This window comes from Monodelphis domestica, chromosome 1 (assembly GCF_027887165.1).
Source record: "Monodelphis domestica isolate mMonDom1 chromosome 1, mMonDom1.pri, whole genome shotgun sequence".
Taxonomy (NCBI): domain Eukaryota; kingdom Metazoa; phylum Chordata; class Mammalia; order Didelphimorphia; family Didelphidae; genus Monodelphis; species Monodelphis domestica.
Window position 1 is genome coordinate 187,792,586 of NC_077227.1, and position 20,428 is coordinate 187,813,013.

The 20,428-nt window shown below is 37.4% G+C and overlaps 1 protein-coding gene across 1 annotated transcript in view; it reads right to left on the reverse strand.

Annotated features, from left to right (window-relative positions):
• Positions 1 to 488: 488 nt before the first annotated feature.
• GNB5 (G protein subunit beta 5) overlaps positions 489 to 20,428 on the reverse strand; it is a 56,801-nt gene continuing 36,861 nt past the window's right edge. The window contains exons 6-11 of the mRNA XM_007479968.3: positions 19,215 to 19,358; positions 15,197 to 15,288; positions 9,068 to 9,116; positions 8,232 to 8,328; positions 6,890 to 7,056; positions 489 to 6,223 (exon numbers count right to left, since the gene is read on the reverse strand). Of these exons, the coding sequence (XP_007480030.2) occupies positions 6,212 to 6,223; positions 6,890 to 7,056; positions 8,232 to 8,328; positions 9,068 to 9,116; positions 15,197 to 15,288; positions 19,215 to 19,358 (561 nt within the window). The 3' untranslated portion in view covers positions 489 to 6,211. The remainder of the gene's footprint in view (positions 6,224 to 6,889; positions 7,057 to 8,231; positions 8,329 to 9,067; positions 9,117 to 15,196; positions 15,289 to 19,214; positions 19,359 to 20,428) is intronic.

The window sequence follows — 20,428 nt, forward strand, 5'->3', positions numbered from 1 at the left end:
ATTTTTTATTCTTCCTTCTCCAAGCTGTTGACTCTTTTTTGCATCACTTTAATTTCTTTTCTCCATTTTTCCTTTGCCTCACTTTTTTATTTTTGAAACCCCTTTTGACCTCTTCTAAGGCCTGAGACCAATTCTCATTTTTCTTTGAAGTTTTTCATGTCACTGCTTTTATCTCATTGTCTCCATCTCAGTTTGTGCCTTATTCTTCCTTATCTTCATAATGGTAAATGTCTAAGGCCAGATTTTAACTCAGGTATTCCAGATTCTTGACTTAACACCTTGCTGCCCCTATTTCTACTTTCCAGAGGAATTTTGTTGCTGATTCTTTTCCTATCTTCTGATTGGTCCTCACCTTTCTGGCCACACCCATTTCTCTTCTGTCTTCCCTCCTACCCCCAACTTATTTTCTGGTTGGTTTCCCAACCCTGACAAGTGAACAATTGTCCATTTCCTTCAATTACAAAAAGTTCACTAGATTAACTCCACTGTGACCTAATAGTAACTTTAATAGTAGTTAAAAAACCCGATCTACAATACAATACAACAATTATTTTCAATATGTAAAATACAATTTATTACATTTAAGTCATCCATGAGTTTTAACACAGTGTAGATTTCAAAACAATTTTTTTCAATAAATACTAAATATCATTCATGTTAAGATTAAATACTTACAGTGTAAGCAACTCATTGCAAGACAAGTTCTCTATGATATACCATAAACTTCATCATAGTGTATCTTATTTGTTACAATTCTTCATGACATGGCAGAATGGTTGAATTGATCTGTTTGATGGGAAAGAAGTGGACTGTGGGCTGGAGGCTTATTTTATTTCTCCTTTTAGTGTACTGAAGTGACAATCTAGATTTACATAACTAGGTTAAATCATGAAAATAAAATTTTCCTATGTATTCAGCCACCCCCAAAATAGTGTCACAAAGTATTCCCATTTAATTAATTTATTTCCAACTGTCCTCCCCCCACTTATTGGAAGTGAGGAAGGTTGAATTTCCACAGTCTAGATTCAGAGAGATAATTGGAAGCCTGAGACCCATGCAGAAATCCCAAAGGAATTATCTGGACTTCTGGAAACAATTGGGCATTCTCTGAGGCATGCTTGGGAATAAAGCCCTTGCCCTGTTGTCCATGGGAATAATGACCCTAAGTACATCAAGGGCCTCTCCTGAAGAGCAAAGGAGAATGAAGGCAAATTAGCTAAGGAAAGTGGTTGAGGTGTAACCATATGGATGGAACCTATTATGATATTCACATTAGTTTAGCAGCATAGGTTAGTGCTAAGAGCACTAGATTTGGAGTCAGAGGACCTAGGTTTGAATCCTCCCTCTGCTACTTCCTAGCTTTGTGACCTGAGTCACAATGTCTGTGGGCCTCAGTTTCCTCATCTATAAAATGAGAGGATTAGACTAGATAATTTCTAAGGTCTAGAATCCTATATATATATATGCATATAATTGTGAGCATATGTGTATGTTGTGAATAAATACTTATAATTATATTTGTGTGAATATGTGTCACATCGAGAAACTGACTTGACTGAGGGTTTTGATTGTCCTGACCATTCAAACACTGAGTTATCAACTACGAGTAGTAGTTTTAGTATTAATGTTTGCTGACATATAAAGAAATTGAATGCATTTTCTTTTCTTTTTAAAATAAAATTTCTAAATATCTTTTGTTGCTATATCAACTAAATTTCTCTCAGTAAATCTCTCCAAATATGTACACACACACACACACACACACACACACACACACATTCCAGTATATCCTCCCAGAGAGCTATTTCATATGAAAAAGAATTTTTAAAGGAAAAAAAAAACCTGATCAATGCTTTAAGAAAGTCTGAAAATATATTCAATGTCCCCCCCCCCCCCCCCAGGAGACCTCTCATTTCTCTAAAGAAGTTGGGGGAAAAGTGTTTATCTCATACCTCTTCTTTGGGGCAATGCTTGTTTGTGTTTGTTTTGGTAATTCTTCCACTTCACTTTCTTTTCCTTTTTAAAAAAGGCTGCTCAAAATTTATTCATTTCTGTTGAGTACAAAGTAAACAAAGGTAGGGAGGCTGCTGGAAGTTCTTGTCTTTGTTTTTGGTGTTTTGTTTTTGTCCTTTTCCTTAAAACATACACACACACAACACAACTATTTCTACACCTAAGTAACCCGTCTAATCTAAGAGGAAGGGAGAGAGAATGGGCTTGGTTCGATTCAGAAACAGGGAACTACTCCTGCCCTACCTCTTACAGAAGGGGCCCTGCTGACGTACTTCTCCATTGACTCCTAAGCCAGGTCCCAGGTGATCACGCTATGGGCAACCTGGAAAGTTCCTGAGAACTCTGAGGGTTCCACATAAAATTAAGAATGGATGACTGGACTTCCCAAAGAAGAAGCTAGCCACCAATGCCTTGGTGTGATTTTTGAAAACCAGAATTGTGGAGGATTTTAATATCACTTTTAATATCACTTATTGGAGTACTTGGCAATTGACAGGAGCTGTTACTAGAAGTAGATCTGAGACACTTTTCGTCATAATGGGTTGCTAAAAGTTAACTGCTTAACCATATTGCTGCCATGTTGTTTATTATTAGTAGTGGTTCCTGGACAGCCCATTAAGCATGATTGACTTGGCTCAAGGAAAGGGGGCACTAGGACATGCAGCCCATTTGTAGAGGAGATCATGGGAACTTGCTCCCCTGCAATGGAACATGTGAAAGTACTTTGGGCTTCCCACTTCACATTTTCATTGCTTTGTGGTGGTAATTTTGTTTTGTTTCCTAATTTATATCGCTGTAGTCATGTATCTAGTTTTCTCGGATTTGCTTACTTCACTCTCAATCAGTTCAAATAAAATTTTCCATGCTGCTCCATAGTTATCATATTTATCATTTCTTATATCACAATTACATTCCATTGAATTCATGTACCCAAACTCTCCAATCAGTGGGCATTTGTTTCCAATTCTTTAATATCACTAAAAAGTACTAATACAAATATTCTGGTGCATATGGGGTTTTTTCTTATTATTAATGACTTCCTTGGGGAATGTAGGTCAAATGGTATAGAGATTTCAGTCACTTTATTCACATAATTCCAAATTAGTTTCCAAAAATGGTTGTACTGCTTTATTGCTTCACTAACATAGTATTAGAGCACTTTCCTCTGTACTAGCCCTCCAATATGTCTTCCTCCCATTTGTCATCTCTCACATTTTGCTGGGTATAAAGTGAAACTCCGGGGTTATTTTGATGTATATTTCTCTTATTATTAGTTATCTGCAGCATTTTTCCCTATAGTTGTCACGAGAACTGTTTGTTCAAATCCTCGGGCCACTTATCTGTTGGGGAAGGACTTTTCATTCTATACACAAACACACCTGTTAGTGGTTTATGCATCTAAAATACCAATTTTTTATTTGGGAAATCTGATACAAAGATTTTTTTCCCATGGGATTTTCCTTTCTTAATCTAGATGGATTAATTTTGTTTGCATAGAAGCTTTTAAATTTCACATAATCAAAATTATCTGTTTTTTTTTTTTTGCCTCTATCCCTTGTTTGGTTAGGAATCGATCTCTTACCCATAGCAAAGGAGAACTACGAGAAAACACTTCTTTTAGAGAAGCAGAGGTGGGAGGTCTACAGGTATGGAATATTGCATGTACTTTTCAGAATGTCTCAATATATCAATCAATTTTGCTAAATTCTCTTTTTCCCCTCTTTTTCTTTAAAAAATATTTTTTTTTGTTATGCTGATATACCCCGTCTTTGGAAGAGGGGAAGGAGAGAGATACTGGGTGAACTTTGGGCTATGTAAAAACAAAAGATAAAGGAAATAATTTCGTTTTAAAAAAGGCATATGTGAGCTTTGCTTCTGGAGTGGCCATATGATGTCAAGTCTCAGCACACTGTTGAGAGGAAGTGATACAGTAGTAAATAGTACTTTCCCAGGGCAAGACTCCAGAGTTGAGTTTCTAGAGCTACAGAACATGGCTCTAGATCTCCACAGATAATACATTTGACTTCTGAACCTAGCATGCACCTACCCAGTTAACCCATGGATCTGGGTCAGTATTTATAGGTGTAGGGAGACTGATTATATCCATGCACTTACTTATCTAGCCCAATTCCTCAAGCAAACAGTATGCCTCTAATATCTAAAAGAAGACAAATAGAAGTATTTTTTCATCTTCTTTTAAGGATTATATATATTTCAAAGAATCATTTAAAGGATTTATTATCCTGATAGAAAGTATGTTCCTTGATGAAAGGAACTGTTTTATTTTCTTTGTCTTTGAATATCCAGAGCTCAGCAATTAATAATAATTGTTGAATGGTTTAGATCTAAACACACAAGGAAGTAACTTACTCTATTTAAAAATCCTCAATTAGCTTGTGTGATTCACCTTCAATAAATTCTTCACATAAGTCTAATTTTTATAGGCAGCATAAACTTTAACAGAATTGTGTTTATACAAACATGAGCCTAGTAGTAGTTTAAGAATGTCTTTTTCTATTTCTACAGAAAAAATATTTTGATTATTGGAGGGGGAAAATAATGTCCAAACACTAATGTTTATCACTGGACATTTCCTTCAGTTGAAAACAAATGCACAAAGAAGATAAATACCTACGAAGGTAATATTGCAGCATTACCCAAGTCATGTCAAACAGTCATTGAAGTGAGGTTTGGATGGGCATCCTTCCTCAAGACTCCAGGAGTTGTGTTTCCTCCCAGCTGGAGAAGAGGAGAAGCTATCTCATGGTCAGAACTAAAGGGTAGCGCTTTTCTGATGAGGCAGTTTTAGATTGCATGAAAGAGAGATGTAGAGTTGCAGATAATCAGGAGAGAAGATAAGCAGTAGTTGTAGCAGTAACATCAATCAACAGCAACAGAAGGAGGATGCCTTCTGGGAGACTGACTCTAAGACTTATTGCTGGAGCCTCTACCTTTTCCTGGTTTGTTGATCAGATTTCCTAGGAAAGAGTGTCTGAACTACACATGGAGAAACTTCTGGAACAATTGTAGACTTATTCCACTTTGTTTCTTCCTTCACTTTTATTGTAATAGCATGATTTATTACTAAGTTTTTCTCTGTTCCACTTAGCATTTTGTTGACTAGTTATTTGTATTTTTAACAATGGATTTCTAGATGAAGATAAAATCATTTTAATTGTGTTCTGAATTGATGTTTTGTTAGAGAAAGCATGATAAAGGGTGGGAAGAAGCCTGGGGATAATTGACTATACCAAATTTAACTGGTTAGAATATTTCATTTCTAGCCTGGGGATTGCCTGGGGGCCTAGAGCTTCATGAAGTTTATAATAATATGTATTTTAAGCTTTTTAACTGTAGGGAAGAAAAAGTGAGTGGAACTAGCTCTCTTGCCCTAGACAAAAAATCCTCCCTTTATCTCCTAGCAAACAGATCCATGGGTGACTTTGAAAAAGGGGCCTTCAGATTTTCTCCAATTCCTCATAGAAGAAGGGGAAGGGAAAGTAGAGGCAGGGTCCTCAAGTGAAGGTCACATAACTCCCTATACATGTCCTTGCTTTATTTAATTCAGTTCATACTAGTGAAAGCTATTTCTTATTAAAAAAAGACAATTAGAGAGGATGAAAAGAATTCTTTGGCCATTCTAATAATAAGAAGAACCTTATCACCAAACTTTTGTCTTTAAAATTGATACTATATGGTCATTTTAGGATCAACTTCCAATAAATAGCACTGCATCACAAACCATCTATTTTCTGAAATCCATCATTTTCAGAAGAAGCTTTCAAAAGTCAAGCTATATTCAGATACAATCAGTAGTGATATTTTTAAAAATTGCTCTAAAATGGATTAAATTAGTGCAAATTATATAGAATATGCTAAATAATATATTTGGTTTTGGAATGCTTTTAAAGAAAAGCTTAATTTATAGTTCTCTCAATAATTTCCACTTACAGCTAGCTAAAATCAAGAGTAGAAAGCAGTATTCTTTAAGACAATACCATTAAAGCAGAATAGATTTATAATCTCTTTCTAGAAGACAGATTTTAAATATCAATATTGGATGGCATACAGAGACATTTAATGGGTTTTAACTACCAAGATGTTTCCTTAGCATATGAAGTTGCAGGTAAATATTTCAAATTATATTCTATAACTTATCCCATATATTAGCTTGCATTCTTAGGAGACATAGTACAGATTAAGCCCAGACCTGAAAAGAAAAAAAAATCAGTCTTTAGTTTATGGTGTTAAAGGACTTGAGTTTTTTAAAAAAAAATTTATTTAAGTGTATGATTGTTACTTTGTAAAACTCTTCTGAAGGGTTTCTTACTTGGCCAAATAAAATAAGTTATGTGTTGCTTATGTTTTCATTATTGCACACACTACATAGAATTATAGGATCTCAGAGGTAGAAGGGAGCCAACAGGCTATCTACTTCAACCCACAAATAGAACAAATATGCCTTCTCTAACAATGAACAAGTGGTCAACAACCTCTTGCTTAAATATTTCGAGAGAGGTATTCTCTGCAGCCTGTTCTGTCTTTGACTAGAAAACTTTTTCAGACATCAAACCTAAATTGTTTTCTTTGCAACTTCTACTGATGGCTCATAATTTGGCCCCTGAGACAAGTCTTCCCTCTCTCCCTTCCTTCCTTCCCTCCTTCCTTCATTAGATCTGATCTTGTTTGCCCATTTAACTGTCTTTGCAAGCATGAGTCTCATTTCACTGAAGCATAATGAAGGTCATTAAAACTGGAATAGTTGAAACTATGACCCACAACTTGAGTGTTCTAAGAAGACCAAGCATTCTTTCCCCTTCAACCAACAGGGATGCATGTCTCTCATTCCCTAAAGTAAGAAGAAAAAGAACCTTACCCTCAGGGTATGGTCCCATGATCCCGAGCAGAAAGCAGTTCCATCAGGGGAAACACGCAAGGTACTAACTCTGTTTTCATGCCCAAACAGAATGGACACTCGAGATCCTTTCAACACATCCCAGACATTGATTGTATAGTCATTGTAACCAGCAAACAGCAAGCGACCTAGAAAGATAATGACATCCACATGGAAGAATCTTTGTAAAGCTCCCGGAGACTAAGGCTCTAAACTAGGGGTCCTTAGTTTTCTGGGTCATCTAAAGTGATAGAACAACAACTTTATAGGGCCGCTAATACCTATTTATGCAAGATTGTGACCTAGCCTTTCCCCAATCATGCACAATGTGTGTATGCCAAGGTGAAATACAAGAGAATCCCTGACCTCAAAGAGTTTGGTCTCACTTACAAGGCTTTAGATGGCACTTGTTGCAAGTGCAGTGTTTCCACTAACAAAGGTTGTGTGTGTGTGTGTGGGGGGAAAGAGCAATCTCAGGAAACCACGGGGAATTCCTAGGGGCTTACGGAAATGGCTTGTTCTCAACCTGTCTTTACTAGGTTGATCCTTTTCCTTCTAGAACATTGAAGTTACTTCTGACCTACCAATTTTAATTTTCCCCTTTTAGAGTAGTAGGTAGTTAATTCTTTGCTCAGATTCCTCCCTTAAACTCAGGCTGCTTCTACTCTGACTCCAATCTTTTTTTTTTTTTTTGAATGATAGCCAGTGTGAGATGCTTAATTCTCTCCCCCCACCACCTTAATTTTTTTTGGCTGTATTTGTGGTGGAAATGGGATTTATGGAACTGTTTAAGAAGTCTTTTAGGTAGGCAAAGTTTGATACAACACTCCTTTAGTTCTGAATGGCTAAAGATAATACGGACCCTTTCTTTTCTCAAGGAAAAAAGGGGGATTCTAGTCTTTTTCAGAGAACATCTGCAGGTAGTGCTAGAAAGTAAGCTCCTTAAGGGCAAGAACTATTTTTTTCCTGTATTTCTAGCACTTAGTACAATGCCCAGCAGATAAATTCTAGATGATGGATTGAATATAATTAGTGTTGAACTAGGGGAAAAAAAGAATGAGATAGAAAATAAGAGGAAACTGTATATGGGAAAATATTTTTTCTTTATTTTATTTTATTTTATTTTTTGCCCCTGAAAATGAGAATGAGGAAGGATATGGGTCAATGTATTAGGTCATTTGGGAAGTACTCCCTTGTTCGTAAAGGAATGCAGGGTGATAAAAATCTATCTACCTTGTTTGTTCTCATTTGGTTCTACAGTTAGTTATCTGGCAAGGTGTCTGAAGTAAAACACAGCCCATTGTCCTAAGAAATCAGATCTTACCACTGAGTGAGAAATCCACACTGGATGCTCCAAATATAATACTCTCTTTGGAGTAAATTGCCACTTCCCTGTCAGCACGGAGATCATACAGGCGACACTGTAATTTAAATGCAGTTTTAAAATAGTTTTCACTTTGACTACACTCTATGAAGTAAAATGTATGGAGTGAGGTAAGTAGCTTATACAATTTTAAAGACTGGAATGGAATGTCATCTTTTTTTTTTCTTCCTCCTTCCACCCTCCTCTTCCCACCCTCCCTTAAGTATTTCAGTTGGTTTTTTCCTTTCCTATTCATTTTCATTATCAATGGGGAAAAGGCAGTAAGTTCCACAAAAGAACAAAAATCAAGGTGTTCTCAAGGTATAAATAATTTTTATTTTAACAAAACAAATGTTCCATGTGCTTTCTTATTTTAAAAAATGTTTCAAACAGTTTTTTTTTTACCCTTACCTCTGTCTTAGAATCAATATTAAGTATAGGTTCCAACTCAGAAAATTGGAAAGGGCTAGCCAACTGGGGTTAAGTGACTTGCCCAGGATCACATAGCCACGATGTTTCTGAGTCTATATTTGAACCCAGGACCTCCCATCTCTAGGCTTGGCTATCCACTGAGCCACCTAGCTGCTTTTCAATGACATATATATAACCTGTTCCCTCCCCCGAAACGCTTCCTTTCTAACAAAGAAATATAATTAAAGCAATATGAATTAACCTATTTCTTTCCAGAATAAAATCCATCTGAGGAGTTTGACAGGATATATAACAGTGATTTTTTTTTCTTGGAAAACTGCATCCACATAATTTTCTGTTAAATATTCATTAACTTGGGAACATACCGTAGCATCATCTGAACCAGAAGCAAAGGCATCTCCACTGGGATAATATCTGTAGGAGGCAAAGTCATGGTTGCAAAATCATTCTACATAGTTCTACATAAATCACTATTTATACAATGTGGCAAAACACTATATAGAATTGTTATCAAGTACTTTTGTAGCATCTTTTTGATGTGCAAAATTTTATGCTGATAACATTTCTTTTAGCATTGTAAACTGGGTCATCCCATTTTTTTACAAGTAGCTTTGAGGTTAGAGTGCTGGCCCTTGAATCTGGAAGATCTAAGTTCAAGATCTACCTCTGATACTTACTAGTAGTGTGATTCTGGGAAAGTCACTTATCTTCTAAGTACTTTAGGCAACTCTCTAAGACCAAGTTTCAGAGAAGATGCAATCTCTATTGGTAAAGAACTTATTCAGAAGTTCCCGATATCAATGAAATCTCAGGTTTAGTCCCTATGGCTATTGTATCTTTTATGTTACTCATGGTTTATGGTTATTTGGTTGCAAAATCATGAACGCCAGATCCCAGAATAGTCACAATCGCAGGGGTCCCAAAGGGCAACGGTAAGGCGTGAGGTAGATGTAGGTAGGCTGTAGTTAGGAGCATGCTGAAGCCAGCTGGAAATAGCTCATAAGAACCAATTGTCAAATTTTCAGTGTGAACATTCTGGAACTTTGGAAATCGGCAAAGGCTACAAATGGTGGCTTAATTTATTGCTCTGTTGATTCTAGACTTAAGAAAGTAATGGAGAAAATGTTTATAATGCACACTCAACTTTAAAGTTTAATGTGGGTACCTTTTTTCCTTCAGAGAAATGGTTGTTAAACATTTACTACCATACTCCTAGCTACGGCTTATTGCCAATGATGATTGGTGCATTAGAAATGATGGGAAATGTAATCATCAAAGTGTGTGTGTGTGTGTGTGTGTGTGTGTGTGTGTGTGTGTATGTGTGTGTGTATGTAAAATGAGATGAACTAAGTAATAAGAATGAGAGACAATATGTGGAATTTAATTTAATACTCATGAGATTTTCAAAGAAGCAGAGCAATCAATCAATAAACATTTGTAAAGTGCCTGCTATGTGCCAGACACTTTGCTAAGCACAAACAGGATACAAAAGGAAGCAAAAGACAGTTCCTGTTATCAAGGAATTAATAATCTAATAGGGAAGTCAACATAAAAAAATATTGGAGCCTCACTACATGTGGGATCCACTCCACCCTTTTCTTATACAGATAAAGCAAGCTATATGCTGGATAAAGAAAGGGGAGGCATTAGATTTAAGAGGGGCTAGGAAAGTAAAAGATGGGATTTTATTTTATTTACTTGAAGGAAGCCAGGTAGGTCAACAGGATGATTTGAGAAGGGAAACTGTTTATTGATCCTCTAGGAGGATTTATGAAAAGAAATGGGACATCAATAGGAAGGTCTGTAGCAGAGGCATCATTGCTCCAACAAGCTTTCCCTTGTTCCAGGCTTCCCTCTCCATCTTGTGCCACCCAGTCCCAAGTAAGTAGACACAAGGCTTGGATTCTCCCCAGGGCTCTCTTGGTAACCTCAGAACCTCCCTTGCCCCCCATACACACACATAGTAGAAAATAGAAAAAAATCCAGAACTCCAAAGAAGAGGAGGGGGAGGAGGATTAGTATAGTACAATTTCAATGATGAGAAAGCTAAAGACAAAGTTAAGAAGGCTGAAGGGAGTAGTAAAGAAAATAGAAACTCTCAAGAATGAGACTCAACGCTAGGAGAACAGCAAAGAGAAGATTGACAAAGATTCCCAGGTTACTGCTAACAAGACTGAAGACAAGGAAGCAGAGAAGACCACAGTGGCCAGCAAAGAAGAAGCTGAGAAATAAGAGTCTGAGAAACCAGAAGCTCCCCCTGATGCTGAGGCAAAGAAACCAAACGATACAGAGTTGACTGGCCAGGTTCCTGCCTCTTGTTTCTGGGGCTAGTGCTGAAGCTCCTAAGATTTCAGGGCCCAGCACTGAATGAGGCAAAGGTTTCCAATTCTCAGAAGCCACAGCAGCCAGTGAAGTGGATGAAAAGAACATAGGTGATGGGGAAGTCGGGAAGACTAAGGTTCTTATAGCTCTTATTGCACAAGAAACTAAAAAGCAAAGTGGTTCTAGCTTTTGACTCAAGTCCTAGCAGCAGCAAAGTTTCACTTTCTTCCAAGGACCCCTACCCCAGGAGTGAGAGAAGCCCCTGAGGTCCATCCCTAAGGCTAAGGCACCTATAGTTCTAGCAGAAGAGGTTAAACCTTTTGAAGCTCCAACCATTAATTTAGACCAAACCATAGTGGTAAAACAGTAAAATGGACAGCCAGTTTAAAAATAACAACCACTTAAATCAACCTGTTTCTACCCCCTCAGCTTATTTTTGTTTATATATTATTTATTTTATTATTATTAATATTAAGTAATAAAATAATATTTATTTACTTATTATTCCCTACTAATATTTCAAATCTGAAATAGCAATACATTTTGCACCCCACCAAAAATTACCAAAAGGATGTTCCATCCAGAGAGAAAGGGAATGGATGAATCCAAATAGTATTTTTGTGGGGAAATATCTAATACGCCTTCAGTCAACTTTATAAAAAAAAGTTCTAGATTTAAAGATGGATACCTAAAAGTACACAATCTTCTGCCCCTAAACTGCTTTTAGATGCACTTTACTGATATATCGAAATCTCTTTTCTTCTGTAATGGCTGTTCTTGGGGCCTGTATCCAGGTAATCAGATCTCTATAAAAGAAATATTTTTATGTTTTAAATAAAAGAGCCTTTATTATTTTGATTTTTTAATCCCATGGATGAATATTATCTTTCAGATAGTACTCACTTAACTGTCCACATTTTAAAAAATTTTAATTTTCTGTTCTTCCAACCCAGGTATTTTGGGGGGAGTAAAACAAACACTCTCATTCTATTTAGCTTCTGTAGATTGAGTTAATGCACATCTATGTTTGGGTAATAATAATAATAATAAGTAACATTTATATAGCAATTACTATGTGCCAGACACTGTGCTAAGTTCTTTTCAATTACTATCCCATTAGATCCTCAAACAACTCTTTGATATTGGTGTTACTATTAACATCCCCATTTTAGAGAGGAGGAACCTGAGGCAAACAGAGGTTCAGTGACTTGCCCAAGGTTACACACCTAGTGTGTGAAGCTGAATTTAAACTCATGTCTTCCTGACTCTTGGCCCAATGCTCTATCCATTGTACCACCTAGCTGCCCCTATAGCTGGATGCACTTATAGTTCTATTTATTGGCCAGTGGAAATGGGGGGTCTTCATTCATTGCAATTTCTTTCATTCTATGCCACAGACACTAACTTGCTAGTCAGTGGAAAATGAAACATTAAAAAAAATGAGAAAAATGTATCATGGATAGATTGAAATTGAATAAATGAAGTAGGAGTAATAAAGTTAAATAGTTAAAAAAAGATAAGGAAAGTATGCAGGGGTTGTAACCTGTATCCCATTAGAGGCAACATCCAATCCAGGGTACCCATGGATCCATCTATGTACAGTCTGTATGATATGAGTGAACAAAAGAGTCAGTAGTGTTAGCCTAGCGAGGTGCTGCCAAATCCTGGTTAGTGTCGTCACCACAAGGAACCTTATTATAGACTTAATGATAAAACTTGACTTTTATTTGAGCACTTTTAACTTTTCAAAGCACAAAGCTCCTATCAGTGTCCTCATCTGACTCTCTGAAGTATAGGCATTATAATGCCTATTTTATAGGGACATAGAGTAATTAAATGACTTGTTCAAGGTCATATAGCCAAATCAGTGATAAAGCCTGAAAGAGGCCTCAGGTCTTCACATCCTTTTATGCATATCACTCAAGTGAATACTGAGTCATTACTGGGCAGAGGTTTTCATTTCATGCTGGACTGTGTCTCTAGCATCATTTCCCCATGTGGAATTTTTGATTTCCAGGACAAACACAGAAATATGATTTGTTTTGGGTGGCCTCATTCCTGCTCAGAAAAAAAAATTGGAAATGGGAGAATATCTCAAATATTTCAATTCTCCATGACTGCTCTAGAATGGATCTAAACCTCTGATGTATCCTGGGAGCATATATAATTTCTTTTGTTATAATGAACCAGTCTGAAACCATACTCATCAGAAGGAAAGGTAACAGATGAAGTTCTGGATTTGGTCAGAACCCCTAGAGATCCTGAAGTGTTTGGGACACACCTAGGGCATTTACATCAACTAGAAGCATGTCATTGGGATAATGCCACTGAATCTGTAAAATGAGCTGGAGATTGAAATGGCAAAATACTCCACTATCCTGTCAAGAAAACCCCAGATGGGATTGCCAAGATTTGGACAAGACTGAAATGACTGAACAATAACATGAAGTCATGCCACTTCTCTAAATGCAAGTTTCTAGAGAAACTAAGATGAAAAATGATATGCATATTTTATACTTGTAATGAAGCTATTTTACAAAGGAAGAGAGTATTGGGGGAATACCAGAATTTTTTGTATCCAAATGAGTTTTGTCTTTTACAGAATGCTGGAAGGCTATATACTCACTCCAATGATATTGCCTTTGTTCAAAACATATATTTCTGGGGTCCCTTCTGTGAAATTATCTTTAAAGACAATTTATCAGTCAAAACAGATCCAATATCTTGACCAAAATTGGCATTACCCAGATTGCTCACCCATTTTATTAGGCTTGAATAACTTGTGGCTATTTTCAAAAATCCAATTTACCTGCTAAGAACTTTCCCTGAGAATATCAAGAAGAATGCAATTCTGGATACCTCCAAAGTAGAACTTCAAACATGGGAGCATTGTAGAATAAGAATATGAACATTCCTAGGGACTCCTTCGAAGGGACTATATTTCTTTAATGTATAAGTTTTGGCATGTTTGTTTTAAAAAAGTCCTATTACCCAAAGTTGGGGGGAAAGAAATATGAATTTAATACACTGGCATTCTGTGGTTGTATCACTAGTTCTTCACTATATTTCCCCTACCCACCTCCTCTCTGGCCATGTGATATGGTTCCAAATAACCAACTGAACAGTAGAAAACTGGCCCAACCAATCATCTTACCATTATAGAGTGATTAAAGCAGCCTCCCTGATCTCTTCTCCTGGAATGATCTCTCACTCAATATCCACCTTCTCTCACCTACCTACACATTGTTCACTGGCTCTAACCTATCACATCATGTTGTCGTTTTATTGTTGAGACATTTCAGTCATGTCTGACTCTTTGTGACACCGTTTTGTGTTTTCTTGGTGAAGGCACTGAATTGGCTTGCCATTTCTTTTTTCAGCTCATTTTACAGATGAGAAACTGAGACAGAGTTAAGTGACCTACCCAGGGTAACACAAGTGTTAAGTAAGTGTCTGAGGCAAGATTTGAACTTGAGAAGATGAGTCTTCCTGACTCCAGATCTAGCTTTCTATTCATTGTGTCACCTACCTGACTCATCACACCAAACCCTCTTACTAACCTATCCCCCCACTTATGCTTGATGGCATTATTATGGCAGTGGAGGGAGCACTGGGTATGAAGTCAGAAAAACCTGAGTTCAAATACAGCCTTAAATATTTATTGAGTGATCCTAGGCAAGTTGCAACCTCTATCTGCTTCCTCTGGCACAATAATGGCACCGAAAATGGGGACAATAATTTCATCTACCTCTCAGTGTTGTCACATAGATAATATTTATATTTATAAAATGTTTTGCAAACCTTATAGTGCTATGTAAATGTTATTATCCAAATCATCAGCATTATGTGTGTCTCTATCTGTCTCCTTCCCATCTATCAATGGCTTGCAAAGAACCAAAAACATTCAGATAGTTTACTGTTTTTTTTTTCATCTACTACCTACTATTCTCTGTTGTAACTTTTTTTTTACAATCTTCTATCTCTTAAATACAATTCAAAGGGCAGATTAATACCACCGAGGCTGGGTATTTTTGGGGGAAAATCTTTCCTCCTAGGTCTTGTGGAAATTTTCTTCCATGGTCCTTTAAGTTTCAATTTATCCATATTCTGAAAAAAAAAGATCAGAGTGGAGAAATGTAATACAAACATAAGACACATAATAGTTCACTAACCTGACACTGTTGATATCGGATTCGTGTGTTTCAAATGACTGAATGCATTGGCCAGAGCGCATGTCCCAAACCATGGCCTTTTTATCGCATCCCTAGAAATAAAAAAAAAAAAAGTGGTTCTGAGTTATGATGCGTAAAGGATAATAGGGGTTAGGGTGGAGAGTGGAAAAGAGATGCAGGCATGATGCAGTCAAAAGGAGAGGTGAGTTTTAAATGCCAGCTGAACCAGTTCTCATCCCCATGATCCTGGGGCTATCCTCTTGCTGAGTCTCAATCCCCTTATTGTTAAGGGAACAAAATAACTGGGGCACTTTCTACTTTACAAAACTATTGTGAGAAAGATGCTTTGGAAATTTTACCATGTGATAGAACCATGGCCTGGGACTCAGGTCCACTTCAAAAAGGCTGCTTATGCATCTCGTATTTCTTCAGTAAAATGAGTCAACATCTTGATATAGTAGGTACAGAGCTAGTCTTGGAGCTAGGAGAACCTGGCTAGAATTGAACTGCATCCCCTGCACCATCTAGGACACTTAACAGGACTAAATGGAGAAAAACAAATCCAGTCCAATCAATTGTCTTGTCTCTTGGAGACTTAATTTTTGGCTAAAGCAATGCAAGGATGATTAGTTCTAAAAGTTGCAGCTCAATCCAAGATTGGCCTCGAAGATGTACTTGCTGTGGGAACCTGGCTGAACTGCTTCACATTTCCAGGATCTAGGCAAGTTGCAGAGAAGGTGTCAACCTGAATTGATAAGAGAGCATTTCCTCATTTATACTAATGAAATAGAGAGCTATTTTTTCCCCTGTAGCTGATCTAAAGCAAATATTTTCAATTACATTTTTTTTCTTTAAAAAATGAACAAATCCTTACCTTATGTCTTAGCATTAACACTGTGTATTGGTTCCAAGGCAGAAAAGTGGCAAAGGCTAGGCAATGGGGGTCAAGTGACTGGCCCAGGGTCACATGGTGAGGTCATATTTGAACCCAGGGCCTCTTCTCTCTAGGCCTGGCTTTCAATCCACTGAGCCACCTAGCTGCCCCATGAATAAACTTATTAAAAATATTTTTCCATGTTTACATGATACATTTTCTTTCCCTTACCTTTTCTCTCCCCACTCCTGGAGCCAACAAGCAATTCCACTAGGTTACACAAATGTTATCACTTGACCCCTCCTAAATAAACTTTTGAGGGCAAAGAGTATATCTGATTTTTTCTTTTTTTTAAATTTTATTTAATTGATTAATTTAGAACATTTTTCCAGGATTACAAAAGTCATGTTCTTTCCCTCCCCTCTCCCCAGCCCCTTCCCATATCCGACACACAATTCTACTGGATTTTAAATGTGTCTTTGGTGGATTTTTTTTAAAGAGAGTAGAGCTTATGGCTGGGAGGTATAAGAGAAGTGGCATCTGGATCATTCTATTAGTGGCTTTAATTCTATTTCCCCTTTTCAGAGTGGGCAAAAACCATTGCAGAGAATCCTTCCTACCTACTTCTCCCCTCTGAATCTTTCCCTCCTTCCTCTCTCCTTCCCACAGCCCAAAAGGCAAAGACAAACAGGGGTCTAAGAACTACTCTAATCCCTCATTTCTCCCCATTTCTGGTTCTAAGACATTAAATAAGATAATGTAGGCAAAGAAATGTGTAATTCATGAAGTGCTCCATTAATGTTAGCTCTCACACAGATCTTATATTAATTATTATATTTAATTAGAATATATAAATATATTATAATTAACATAATTATGATTAATAGGTAAAAATAAAAATTAATTCATTGCACATTAATGTTAGATCTTTCTCAAAGGGACTACTTTATTTATTTTTATTTTTTTAGTTTTTAAAACCCTTACCTTCCATCTAAGAATCAATATAGTGTATTGGTTCCAAGGCAGAAGAGCAGTAAGGGCTAGGCAATGGGGGTGGGTGAAGTGATTTGCCCAGGGTAACACAGCTAGGAAATATATGAGGCCAGATTTGAACCTTTGGGTTCAAATCCTTTCCAGGCCTGGCTCTATCTACTGAGCCACCTAGCTGCCCCTTTGTCTTTATTTTAATGTCATTTTAAAAGTTTCCACAATATGAAGATGGATTTTTCAAATTAAAAGAGCTCTAGAGCAGCGGTTCTCAACCTGTGGGTCGTGACCCCAGCGGGGGTCGAACGACCAAAACACAGGGGTCGCCTAAAGTCATCGGAAAATACATATTTACGATGACTTTAGCTGCTGCAAAATCGCGCTACTTTACTGCAAGATCTTGGAAAGAATGGGGACCCTGCTGCCCATACATTGTACTAATATTAGTTACCTATCAGCAGCCCTCCCCCTATGAGGGGCGATGGATTTACCCTGTTGCCTGGAGACCAGACTCAAACAGAGACCCAGAGAGAGCACCCTGGCGCTGGCTACGGAGGGGTTAAGAACAAGTCCTGGAGCGGATAAAACTCCTGGAGCGGATAATGAGCTGAGTAACCCCAGCAAAGTGAAGCCTCAGCTCGAGCTGGAGGGAGAGGACAGGAAAAAGAAGACAGTGTCTGTGGACCCCCTCCCCAGGCAGGACTTACTTCCCACCCCAGTGCTCAGGCTGCCTCCTGCTGGATTAATATTTCTCAACATAGAATTAAATATTGTTGTTGTGATTAATCACTATGTTTAAATCATGTTTGATTTGTAGCAATGAGAATACATAATGTATATCAGGTATTTATATTCCGAATCATAACTGTAGCAAAATTACAGTTTTGAAGTAGCCACCAATATAATTTTTTGGTTTGGGGTCACTGCAACATGACAGCATTAGAAAGGTTGAAAACCACTGCTCTAGAGGCATCAGAATCAGGACTTTATAAATTTTTAATTTGTTTAAATTTTAGATGCCAAGTTTTTTACCTTGTCATACTTGCCTTAATATTTCCACAAACTGTTTTTTTCTTTTATAGGAGATGAATACAAACATAACTTATCCCTAATAATAGTTTTTATTTGCATAACAGAAAAAGTAACTCCTTCCACAAATGTAGTAAATAAATTATTCCATTTTTCTTCTATCTTTTTTTTGACAGCTTCATTTTGTAGCTGAGGAACTGAAGGGCCACAGATATTCTCTTCAAAGGGACAGTGTCTGAGCCTAGAATTTCTTTCATCTCCAAATTTCCCCTTTCTTGTACTATACCACATTGTCTCCCCAAGTTCCTCTCCTACAACTATACCCACTGTGTGTCTTATCATACTCTGACCCTCGGTGAACCCTCCAACTTCTTGGTGCTTTTGCCAGTCTTGATCATATGGGTTGATCATACCACATGTCAGTCATGAATTCTTTGTTTTTTTTGCTTCTCAGAAAGGGGATGTTGGTCTTTTAGTGACTGACAGTCCCTCGGCTGCAACTAGCTTTTTATTTAAGAAATAAAAATAGACCATTAAGATTTTTGCCTTGATTCACAGGACATACCATTGGAAGCTTTCCAGAAAATCTGTGTAATCTCAACATCTAAGAAAGAAGGGGCTGGGGTAGAAATCGGGAACCCACACTCATATCATAGCTTCTTTTTTTTTTTTTAAACCCTTACCTTCAATATAGAGTATTGGTTCCAAGGCAGAAGACTGGTAAGGGCTGGGCAATTGGGGTTAAGAGACTTGCCTAGGTCACAGAGTTACGAAATTTTTGAGACCAGATTTGAACCCGTCTTCCCAGATCCGTGCCTGGCTTTCTGTCCACTGTGCTGCTTAGCTGCCCTCGTATTAGGCATTTTTTTCATTCAGTGGATTACAGTGTTTGTTAACAAAATACTATAACAACACAAGCAGGATCTATTAACTTTGCTCTCAGCCTACTTGCCTCACCTTTTCCCCAGAATCTTTGAGTTTTTCTCTTATCTAACTCGGGTGAAGAGTCCTATATCCAGATAGCTAAGACCCAGGGACTTTTCCCCTTAGGAAAACTGTTTCCACCACCCTTCTTACATGTTCACATTTCACAGTGACAGACATACATGTTTATTTTAATGGCCTCACCCCAGATACAAAGGTGTTTCCTGTTTCTGAAGGGGCCAGATCCAGGCAGAGAACATCAGCTCCATGTCCATGAAAACTCTGTAGAAGCTGCCCACTCTCCACATCCCAGAGAGCACAGGTCCCATCCCCACTTGCAGTCAGGATCTGTCCAACAAGACAAGGACAAAAATACTGTTGTTATGACTAATGTCAAATTATTATTAGTGAAAAAACAAATAAAATGTTTGAGGTACTAACAAGAAAAGCTAATTCTCTTTTTAAAAAATAGTATGTTCCAGAGTGGGGAAAAGGGGATTTGGAGTTAGGGCACTTGGTTTCAAGTCCCATCTCTGACCCTACTTATGGGACATTAAGTCACATTAACTCTTTGGGCCTCAGTTTCTTTATCTGTATAAAGAGGGCATTGTACTAAATGACCCCTCACATGCTTTTCAGCTCTTAAATCAAGAATCCTAAAATCCTGCTCTGAAGTTTCCAAAAACCTGATTCATTTCAGATCATTTGTTGCATCAGACCACCCTGGAGGTGACTAGATCCTTCTGGTTCCTGAACTTGAACCAGAACTCATTGGCTCCTTTTCTGGGCTCCCAATCTGTACAGGGGCTGCCTATACACCCAAGTCCATTATTCCTATTAAGGATACTGCCTTTGTGAGATTAAAAAAAAGGGGGGGAGGACCTGTTTGTACAAAAATATTTATAACTGTTCTTCTCGTGGTGGCAAAGAATTGGAGATTTAGGGGATGTCCATCAATTAAAGAATGACTGATAAAATTGTGGGATATGATGGTGATGGAATACTACTGTGCTGTAAGGAATGATGAAAAGGATGGTTTCAGAAAGAACTGGAAAGACCTCCATGAACTGATGCAGAGTGAAATAAGCAGAACCAGGAAAACATTGTACACAGTAACTGCAATATTGTGGAATGATCAAATGTGATAGACTTTGCTACTAACAGCAGTATAATGACCCAGGACAATTCCAAGAGACTTATGACAAAGAATGCCCCTCCATCTCCAGAGAAAGAACTGTTAGAGTAGAAATGCACACGAAAATATATGATTTATCACATGTTTGTTTAGGTATATGTTTTGGGGTTTTGGTTTTATAATATTATTCACTTACAAAAATGAATACTATGAAACATGTTTTGCATGATAATACATGTATAATCCAGAATGAATTGCTTGTCAGCTCCAGAAAGGGGGAAGA